Source organism: Mustelus asterias, chromosome 16 (genome assembly GCF_964213995.1).
Source record: "Mustelus asterias chromosome 16, sMusAst1.hap1.1, whole genome shotgun sequence".
Lineage (NCBI taxonomy): Eukaryota > Metazoa > Chordata > Chondrichthyes > Carcharhiniformes > Triakidae > Mustelus > Mustelus asterias.
Window position 1 is genome coordinate 35868934 of NC_135816.1, and position 11268 is coordinate 35880201.

The 11268-nt window shown below is 42.9% G+C and overlaps 1 protein-coding gene across 3 annotated transcripts in view; it reads right to left on the bottom strand.

The window, feature by feature from the left end:
* Positions 1-6849, bottom strand: part of LOC144505094 (rho GTPase-activating protein 26-like) — a 184253-nt gene extending 177404 nt beyond the window's left edge. For all 3 annotated transcript variants that reach the window (XR_013499764.1, XM_078230905.1, XM_078230903.1), the window contains exon 1: positions 5798-6849. Coding sequence is in view for 2 of the 3 variants with exons in the window: in XM_078230905.1 (XP_078087031.1) it covers positions 5798-5951 (154 nt within the window). In the remaining variant the exon portion in view is untranslated. The remainder of the gene's footprint in view (positions 1-5797) is intronic.
* Positions 6850-11268: the final 4419 nt, after the last annotated feature.

Below are 11268 nucleotides of genomic sequence, written 5' to 3' on the forward strand. Positions count from 1 at the left end.
TGACAGTCGGGAAAGTGCCATCACCAGTGCCGCTGTTCCTTGGAGCCGCTGCCAGCTCCAGTGAAAACACAGCATGCACTGTTTATATCTCTGGGTCAAATTTTGTGCCCATCGAAGGATATCACTTTTCTACTTTTATCAGTTAATCACAATCAGCATCAAGCACTCACAGGTCTAGTATCACACAACAAAGAGTGCTGCTCTCTCTAAACTGTTCCAAAAATTAATGCCAGTCCAAGCTGAGATGCGTATCCTCTACAGCATCACTGACATTTCCATTTTCCCATTACAGCCACCTTTTTCAGCCCAAATGAAAAATGGTAAAGAATGGGAAGTTCTGTATCATGCACTATCTCTCCCAGTAAAAAGATAAATTAATACGGCCACATTGAACTTTTTAAAAGGTAAATCTAGCCAATTCAAAGTTAGACCCATAATGTCATATGTTAACAACAACCTGAATTTATATAACACCTGTAATATATTTAAACGTTCCACGACTCTTCACAAAAATTTACACCAAGCCAAAAAAACAAAGTATTAGAACAGGTGACAAAAAGCTTGACAAAAGAGGTGGGTTTTAAGAAGCGTCTTAAAGGAAGGAGAGAGAGATACAGAGACAGAGATGATTGAGGACAACTTCCAGAGCTTGGGGCTAAAGCAGTCACCAGTGGCAGCACAATGGAAATGGGGGAATTGTACAAAATTGCAGAGATAGGGAGAACCTAAGCCATGTGGGGTTTGAAAATGGGATTTTTTTTTTAAATCAAGAACTGCTGGAGACTATTACACATTTATTAAAAGTGTGTAATGCTCCACCTGTTCTCAGTTTGTAATGAAATAATAAACAGTTCATTAGCTTATCTCAGTATTTGTTAAACTCTGATGCCCTGTGTGAACACAAAGCATCTAAACAAAATAAGATATCGGCAACCAGTCAGGTCCAGCGAATTTTGTTAAGTTAGCCAGACTTTAAATGCAAAGGGCAGGCTCTGACCAGGTTCAACTACTTAGCATGCTCAAGGGTAGCTAACAGTCATGTAAGATGATCCATTGATGTAGGTAGGAGAAGTGTGTTTTTATTTTGTGTGAATCTGGTCACATCTGTCACAAACAATTCAGACCTGGCCTCCAGAGAGTGGCACAGTGGTTAGCACTGTTGCCTCACAGCGCCGGGGACTAGGTTCAATTCCAGCCTGAGTTAACTGTCTGTGTAGAGTTTGCACATTCTCCCCGTGTCTGCATGGGTTTCCTTCGGGTGCTCCGGTTTCCTACCACAGTTCAAAGATGTGCGGGTAAGGTCGATTGGCCATCCTAAATTGCCCCTTAGTGTCCCAAGATGTATAGGTTAGGGGGATTAGCAGAATAAACACCTGTGGTTACGGGGATAGGGTCTGAGTGGGATTGTTGTCGGTACAGACTCGATGGGCTGAATGGCCTCCTTCTGCACTGTAGGGTTTCTATGGTCTTAAGATTTTTCTTCAATCCGCCTTCAAATTAATTGAAGCAGTACATGTGCGGCTGACACTAATATTCAGTTCAGGTCAGATGAAATAGTACCTCTTGAGTTAGACTGCCTTGTAGTTCAATGTTGGGCAATATAGGCATTCCCCACATGCCGATTTGTTAGGCCACTTATGAGAATAAATAGCACTATCAAAGAATATTTAAACCCTGGTATTTACTGCAAGTTTTTTGTTGCTGCTCATGAAAATTCTCCTAGCTCTAAAATACTTACTGATTTTGTTGCAGAAACTAGTACTGTTATCTAGGACTGAAATGACAAGAAATCAACATGGCCATAACAACTAACCAGTTACACCCAGAAACAAGCTTATTTTGATATCTTTGCAACACCAGGACTCAAACTATCAGCTCTGTGTAAAGTGCAGTTATTTTTATAGTTAACAGCACACACCATCTGCAGACACTCCCTGAAGCGCACTTAGAAGTTTTTAGCCTTCATGTTTCCACTTGCTCAGTAACACACATCAAAAAAGAAAGGTAGCATCCATTAAATAAAAACTTGCATTTATATTTACTTTTCACAATCACCAGACGTCTCAAAGTGCAATTAAATACTTGTCTTTTAATTGCAGTCACTGTTATAATGCAGGAAGCGTGGCACCAATTTTCTGCAAACTTCCATAAGCAGCAATATGATAATGACCAGAAAACCTGCATCATACATGGAAACCTAAAGCACACTGACCATCTGTAACATACAACTCCATTAAAAAAGGGACTTCAAAGTTGTAAACATATCTGAGAAGTGAAACATTCTCAGCAACTCTATAGAAACTCATTAACCCTGCTTTTAGAGTGATAAATGTAACTGTTGCTGCAAAGTTCATTTATGTCTGCCGAAACTTTTCTTGTGGCAACGAAAAGAACCAAGCTTAACTCTGGGCTTCACACATTTGAAGCATGTCCAAAATCTGCAGGTTGTTCAACTTTAAAAAAATTAAATCTTCATTTAAAGATGGAGTTAATGTGTCCTGTTAATACATAACGGTTATAAAGGAGTAATGCTAATCTGCAGTATTATTCGGGAGAATTAAACTGTTTGATTTGTTTGTATAGAGAAACTGTAGTCCAGCCGAAGAGTTCACTTCCTCAAGTGACTTCAATGTTCGGAAGGAATGGCTGTTGTCCATGAGAAAGTAGATGCAGCCATCCAAACACCGACCTTCAAGTGATACAGAAAACCGATGGCTGACTGCACAGCATTCTGACCTTATCAGTATAACTTTCTTAACTATCATCTTGCTAAGGTTAATCCATCAGCTTCTCAGCCTTTTGGCTAAGATCAAACATCAGATCAAGCCCAAGATGGGTGCATTGTCTTATCTTGTCAGCTTGGATCTTGTTTTTCTCTCTTGTGGGAACGTGAATTGGACTCAATTGGAATTTGAATTTGGTTTTTGGAGCAAGCAAGGAATGGATTAAAGTTCAGCGGGTCCACTCTAAGCATTAGCTTTTTAACTTTAAAAATATAATTTTAAAATTTTTTTAAAATTCATCAGTTCATTGGAAATGGCAATTTGGAAAATATTATAATTTTGCTAATTCAAAGTTGGTTTTTACTTTGAAAAAAATGTATATCCAGTTGTACAATTTTAAATCAGAAGGCATTTATGAATGATATTGATTCAAATTAACAGATAATTCAAGTTAAGGAATTTAAGAATAATAGATTATAGTTAAGGTCAGATATTGTTTGCTTCAAAAAAAATTCTGAAAGTTTACGAAGGTGTCAAAAAGCTTTCACAGGTGATCAAAAGGCTCAAGAAGATCTTTGGAAAATGTGAATTTGCAGGAGTTAAAAGTTACAAAGTTTAAGAAAGGTTAGATTATTTTAATTTAATTTAATTGCAAGTGGAGAAAGTGAAAGTGAAGTACACTGTAACAATGCAATGGTTTTTCTGAGGACAAGGCCAAAGTACAGTTTAAATACAATTGCACGCAAGCTTAGTTTGTTGGGAAAAGACATGAGGCAATGCTTTGTTTCTGACACAACAGGTGAACCAAATTAATTGAGAGAGCAAGTATGATACTCAAAAGGAACATTTGACAACCTTCATGCTGTCAGCTATCAGCCGCAATACACTAAATATTGACATCTTGCCAAGGCTTTACCATAAACTTGAACATAATTGTTACACTTATCAAATGAAACCCAACCTAATGTGGATAAATTGTGATAACTGTGATTGCATTAGAAGTTTTTATTGTAAGCACTGATAATTTTACTACATCTGCAAAAAAAAATTAACTTGTGTTAGACGACATCACGCCAACTTCATCTTGACAAGAGATAAGTTGCACTTCACACAGTGTTGTGGTGTTATTTTCTTGCTGATTTATCAATGCTTTCAGTTGGATTTTGTGGAATAATTTGAAATTAACTAACTACAGAATCATATAAAATGCTGAACATGCAAATTAAATTCCAACGTTGATGAAAGGAGGCCAAATGTCTTCTACTAACAAAAGCTACATAATATGATAGAAACATTTTCTGACACAAGGAGTATTGTACAGAATTAAGTCTGAACACTGCTAAAAAAAGGTTTTTTAAAAAGTTAAGCCTAGCAATTACAGGCCAGTCAATTTAACCTGGGTGGTGGGAACGCTTTTAAAAACAATTATCCGAGACAAAACTAACAGTCATTTGGACAAATTAAGGAAAACAAACACATCTGTTGAATGCAAATTGTGTTTAACTAATTTTTTAACAAAGTTTTTTGATAAAGTAACAGAGAGGGTAATGTGGTTGATGTGATGTACATAGGCTTCCAAAAGGTGTTTGGTAAAATGCCACATAACCGACTTGTCAGCAAAGTTGTTGCCCACGGCATAAAAAGGACAATAGCAGCATAAAAAGGAAGTTGACTGAGTAATAAAAAAGTGTAGCGGTGAATGGGTCAGTACAAGGTTCATTCTTTTCTTAATCTATATTAATGATCTAGACTTGGGTGTGCAGGGCACAATTTCAAATTCTTCAGGTGACTAAACCTGAAAGTATTATGAACTATGAGAAGGATAATGATAGACTTCAAGAGGACATAGACAGGCAGGTGTAATGGGTGGACACATGGAAGATGGCACTTGATGCAGAGAAATGTGAAGTGATATATTTGATAGTAAGAATGAGGAAAGGCAATATACAATAAAGGATACAATTTTAAAGAGTGTGGCAGAGCAGAGGGGCCTGGAGGTAAATGTGCACAAATTGATGGAGGTGGCAAGGCAGGTTGAGAAAGTGGTTAAAGCACATAGGATCCTGGGCTTCATAAATAGTGGCATAGAGGGCAGAAGCAAGAAAGTTATGATGATCTTTAAAAAACAATGGTTTAGCATCAACTGAAATATTGTACAATTCTGGATACTACACTTTAAGAAGGATGTAAAGGCATTAGATAAGGCACAGAAAAGATTTATGATAATGGTTCTGGGGACTTCAGTTATGTGGACAGATTGACAAAGTAGTGACTGTTCTCTCAAAAGAACTTAAGATTGAAACAAGATTTCATAGAAATGCTCAAAAGTCACTAGCGTTGTGACAAACTATTTCCATTGGCAGAAGGATCGAGAACCAGAGGACATTGATTTAGTGATTGGCAATAGAACCAGAGGTGACTTGAGAAAAAAAATTGTTTTTTTTTACTTAACGAGAGGATAAGATTTGGAATGCACTGCCGGAATGTGTGCTGAAGGCAGATTCAATCACAGCTTTCAAAAGGGAATTGGATAATTATCTGAAGAGGTTTTCAGGGGAGTGGGGCCAGCTGGATTACTCTCGCAGAGAACCAGCAGGAACACAATGGGTCAAATGAATCATAGCATGACCTCCTTCTGTGCTGTAACCATTCTATAATTTTATATCAACTAGCAATTGAAGAAGCTGCTAGTTCCAAAATAGTTATGTAAGCTAGCTGTGATCTTATAATTCTTAAATTGTTCAAGAATAATGTTCCATCAATCCCCACCATCAAGTGATTGAAATGAGCTGTTATTACCCTGATTAAATCTGAAGTATCTGAGGAAAACAAGGAGAGCAATATTTTACAGCATTGTAAACTTGTGAATGGAGCGACTTTTAACAGAGACCACTATCAAGAGACACCTTGTTAGCCAGCATCCTGGTTTACTATAAGCCTGTTCACTATTACAAGATTCTATAACAGCAATTTACAGAGGCTCTTCAAATTGTTTTTCAGCAAAGACAATCTTCAGAATGGCCACGTTTCATGCCAACGATTACATAAATAATCAACTGTTTACAAAAACTTACTTTTCATTGCCTGAATCAGTGCTTTTCCATCTTTAATCAGATCCTTAATGAACTTGTTTGTTTTTTCCAGCTCTGCTTCATGAGACTTGATTCTGTCCCGGAATTGTGGGCTGTCCAGGTAGCAATCACTGAACTCCAGTGCCGGTAGGCCCATGGTTATCAACAAGAAAAGGGCTAATAGCCAGGAGTGGAAAGGTACCAGAATCCGAAGCACACACGCAGTCCGTCCTGGCCACCTTTCAACTTGAATTGTTGCACTGACAAATGACTTTCGCAAATCGATTAAGCGGTGTCCCACTGAGTCCTGACCCTGCGTCTAATCCCCGGGACAGCAGTTCTCGCTCTGTCCTGGATTCCCTTGCACAGTTTATCCCTTCTCTCGCTGTGTCCTTCCTTGGGGCTGAGTCGGTGCCACTCTCTGACTATCGCTCCCTTATGTATCTGGCTTTCTCTCCCTGTGTGTGTGTGTCTCCCCACCAGTGCAGAAATCTGCGGCTCTCCCTCTCTATCTCAGGTGAGTCTCTGCCTCTAACCACACTCTGATATCAGCCTGTGGCTCTTTCTCCCTGCCCCTGGTGTGTACAAGACACCACTTTGGAGTGTGTGTGTGGCTGTTTCTCCCTCCCTCTCCCCGGTTGTGTTTATTTGTTTCTCTCTCTCTTCAGCTCTGGACTGCTGCTAACTTCTGGTTTCTCCCTCGGAGCCGCCCCGCTGAATCCAGGCTGCGGTGCTGTGGGGTTAGACTCGGTCGGCCGCCCGCTTCCGATCGCTTCACATTATGATGGTGATGGTCATCGCTGCCCCACTGAGAGAAACTTCATGAAGGTTCCGCTCGCGCTTCCGTCAGCCCGACCAACCAAGCCTGATTACTATGGTTACGATTGACGGACGGAGCGACCAGTCGGGGAAACGGACCAATCAGACATGGCGGTTCCGTACCGCAAGTTAGGTTGCACCGTATTCCTGTCAGTTGGCCCGCGGGCGCGGGGGGGGGGGGTCGCGCTCGTGCAGATTTAAAGGCAGTTGGCGCTCGCGTCCAAATCTTAAACGGCAGGGCAGCCACATTTTTTTTTCCACACGCGTTGCGAAAGGGTGTTGACCATGCAATCTTCGGGTCTTGACAGGTCAGGTTCGTGGTGCGTACATTTCAAAACACATTTGACCTCCCAAGTGAGATATTTCAAGCCGTAGCCATTTTTGCACTGTCGGGAGGCGCACCACTTTTGAATCATAGGATGCCCACAGTGCAGAAGGAGGCCCATTCGGCCCATCACCAACAACAATTCCACCCATGCCCTATCCCCGTAACTTTACCCTCTGCTAGTCCCCCCCTGACACTAAAGGGTAGGAAATTTAGCATGGCCAATGCACCTAACCTCCGCATCTTTGGACTGTGGGAGGAAACTGGAGCACCCGGAGGGAACCCCGCGCAGACATGGGGAGAATGTGCAAACTCCACACACACACACTCAAGGCTGGAATTGAACACGGGGTCCCCGGTGCTGTGAGGCAGCTGTGCTAACCACTGTGCCGCTGTGCGTGCCGCTCAGGGTATATCATCCAGCCCACTCCAATATTCAGTTAGTTCATTCAAAACAGAAAATGCTGCATAAACTCAGCAGGTACGGCAGCATCAGTGGGGAGAGAAACAGATGGTGCAATCTTACCGGCCATTCACGCCACACTCCTGCTGCAACGAAGTCGGAGAATTTGATGCTCAGCCACATCTCCCTTCATGGCAGCGGGATGGAAACATGCCACTAGCGTGAAAGGCTGTAACATTTCATCCTCGAGTTTCTGAGCTTTGACAAAGGGTCATCCAGACTCAAAATGTTGGCTCTGTTCTCTCCACAGATGCTGTCAGACCTGCTGAGATTTTCCAGCATTTTCAGATTCCAGTATCCACAGCATTTTGCTTTTATCTTAATGAGAAACAGAGTTAATGTTTTGAGTCCATATGACCCTTCTACAGAGCTGCTTTTATTCAGTTAGATAATCTGACTTCAATTCCGCTGATCCAACGCCACCATAGTGGGTCAGATCTTAAACAATGATGAGTACACGAAAGAGATGGAGAATCTGGTGAAATGGTGTGACGACAATAATCTCTCCCTCAGTGTCAGTAAAATGAAGCAGATAGTCATATAATCAGGAAGCGTAGTGTAGGACATGCCCCTGTCTACATCAATGGCTACAAAGTGGAAATGGTCGAGAGCTTCAAGTTTCTAGGTATCCAGATCACCAACAACCTGTGCTGGTCCCTACACGCTTACACTATAGTTAAGAAAGTCCACCAAAGCCTCTACTTTCTCAAGACCTAAGGAAATTCAGCATGTCCGCTATGACCCAATTTTTATAAATGCACCATAGAAAGCATCCTTTCCAGATGTTTCACAGCATCCTTTCTGGCTGTATCACAGCTTGGTATGGCTCCTGTTCTGACCAAGACCGCAAGAAACTACAAAGGGGCGTGAACATAACCCAGTCCATCACGCAAACCAGCCTCCCATCCATTGGCTCCGTCTACACTTCCCTCTGCCTTGGAAAAGTAGCCAGCATAATCAAAGGCTCCACATGTTTAAATCACGGATAGATGGATTCCTGATCGGTAAGGGAATTAGGGGTTATAGGGATCAGGCGGGTAAGTGGAACTGATCCACTTCAGATCAGCCATGATCTTATTGAATGGCGGGGCAGGCTCGAGGGGCTAGATGGCCTACTCCTGCTCCTATTTCTTATGTTCTTATACCCCGGAGATAGTCTCTTCCACCTTCTTCTGTTGGCAAAAAGATACAGAAGATACAGCAAATCAAAAGCAGCTTCTTCCCTGCTGCGATCAGAACTTAGATTGGACTTCCCATACAATAAGCTGATCTTTCACTACACCCTAGCTGTAACTAAACACTATATTCTGCACCCTCTCCGTTCCTTCTCCCCTGTGTACTCTATGTACAGTATGTTTTGTCTGTATAGCATGCAAGAAACAATAGTTTTCACTATCTCAATGCATCTGACAATAAATCAAATCAAACAAACTCCTTTGCTCCATATCCCTTAGCATCCCCACCAAACAAAAATCAATGTTTTTTTAAGTTTTGAAGTGTTCACTTGTCCCAGCGAGCACTGCCTTTTGGAGGAGAAAATTCCAGGACTGCGATTCTCCCATCCTGCTGCGCTAATCCCGTGGCGGCCGATTTGCGGGGATTGCGCGAGTGTTCGCGCCCCGCTTGTGTCTTCAAGCACCAGATTTCCAGCAGCATCTGCTCCATGCCGGAAATTGGCGGGGAGATGCAGAAATGATTTAAATAATTTCCCTACAATTTAAATGAGATTAGCGGGCCCAGGACTAAATTCTCTGGGCCTGCTAGCCTCTCCCACCCCGCCAGAGTGTTTCACTCCAACGGGGATTACACTGGCTCCCCACTTTCAGGGAACTGCAGCCCAATCCCACTGGAGTGAAGGGAGGGCAATCAGGACCCCCAGGGGGTTGGGTGGCAGGGGGTGGTGCCCCCTGGGTAAAGGGCACCCTGGCAGTGCCAGCCTGTGCCCCTGGCACTGCCCAAGGTCAAAGTACCAATGCCCAGGGGCCATCTTGGTACTGCCCATCGGGCATGGGGCAGTGCCAAGGGGCAGGGGCCTAGGGGGCGATCGGTGGGGTGGGGTGGCGGGTCCAACTGCCACTCTGCCTAGGGATTGGTCGGGAAAGGAGGGTGGCCGGCAATCGGGGTGGGCTGAGGGTGGGGCTGTGGGGTGGGGTGGGTGTGGGGGGTGGCTGGTCAGCCTGCTAAGGGTCAGAACTGCGGTTAACTGTCAGGGGGAGAATTGGTGGGGTGGGTGGTTGAAGAGATCGGGGTGGGGGGTCGGGACTGGGCCCGGGATGGTCGGGGGGCCTGCGATCGAGCTGGCCAGCCAGTAGGGAGGCTGTCAGTGAGGGGCCTTGGCGCATGCGCCAATATCGGCACTGACAGATCGGCACATGCGTGGTACCCAGCTCAGCGCGCTGATTTAAGCCTCTTCGGCAGGAATAGTTGTTAATAACATTCACGCTGGAGCCTCTGCAATGCAAAAAATGTGGAAGATTCCTGTCTGAATTCCCACTGAAAAAAAACAGCGTGAATTACTTCTGTTTTAACGCAAATTTGACACTTAGAATTTTTTTGAGAGAATTCCGCCCAAGTATTTTACCTCCCTTCATGTGAAAAAGATGTTTCCTAGATTTTACTGTTAAATGCCTACCTATACTTTAAGCTTTATTTTGTAATCCACCACCAGATGGAAGGCTGATCTAACTGTGTCGAGTCTGTCAAATTCTGTTATCATGTGAGAGACCTGGGGCATGATCTTACCTGCCATTCATGCCACGCTCCCACTGCAACAAGGTCAAAGAATTTGGCGGCCAGCCGAATCTCCATTCACTACGGCAAGATGGGAAAATCCCGCTGGCATGAAAGGTGGTAAGATTCTGGCCCTGGAGTGGATCACCCTTAAATCCTGTATAAATTCTTAGTACCATCATAATTTAATCCTTTTAGCCCCAGTATTAGCCCTGAACCCATCCCAAGACCAATATATCTTCCCTGAAGGGTGTTCCGAAAACTAACTGCAGTACACAAGATGGAGTTTATTTAACCAGTTCTCTTTACAGCGGAATCATCACTTCCTCACTTTTAAGTTGCCCCTTGAAATAAAGCCCAACATTTTATTTGGCTTCTTACTTTCTGTACCAGCCATTAGCTTTTAGTGATTTATGTTTATGGATAGCTAAATCTTTTTGTTCTTCCACAGTTTATAGTCTTACATGGTTGAAAATTTTGATTTCCCTTTCTCAAATTCAAGGTAAATGACCTCATTGAACTTTGTTTATTGTAGTTTTTCCCACTGGCTTAGTCAATGTCCGGGATTTTATGGCTCATTCGTTCCGAAGCCATAAAATCTCACCCGAGGTCAATGGACCTTTCCATTGTCCGCCTCTTGCCCGCTCAAATTCCCGTGGCGGGTGGGGCAGTAAAATTCCAGCCCATGTTTCTTTGTAACTTTCTGCTTACATCCAGACAACTTACTCTGCCTCCTAATTTGGTGGAATCTGGAAACCTTGATAAACATCTCTCTATTTTTCTATCCAAGTCATTAGTATGTACAGGAAGCTGAGGTCCTAAAATTAACCTCTAGAAATATGGAGATTCTTTCTAGTGCCAAACTACTCCACAACAGAGGACAGACCTGACAATTTTGAAAAGATGAATATATCAGTCTCATGACACAGGTGTGAAGTAGTGCCAAATGTGCCAGTAATTGTGGAATTCCTTTGAGCCAACTGAAAGAGCTCAACCCATAGAGGGGAAATCTTTGGCACAATTTCATAAGCTGAAATGGCAAGCTGCATACTGACCCCATGCCCAAAAATCATGGTTATATCTCTGCCCACAAGAACGGGTTTGTCACAAATCCTAATTTCCTCTGGTAAGGGAACG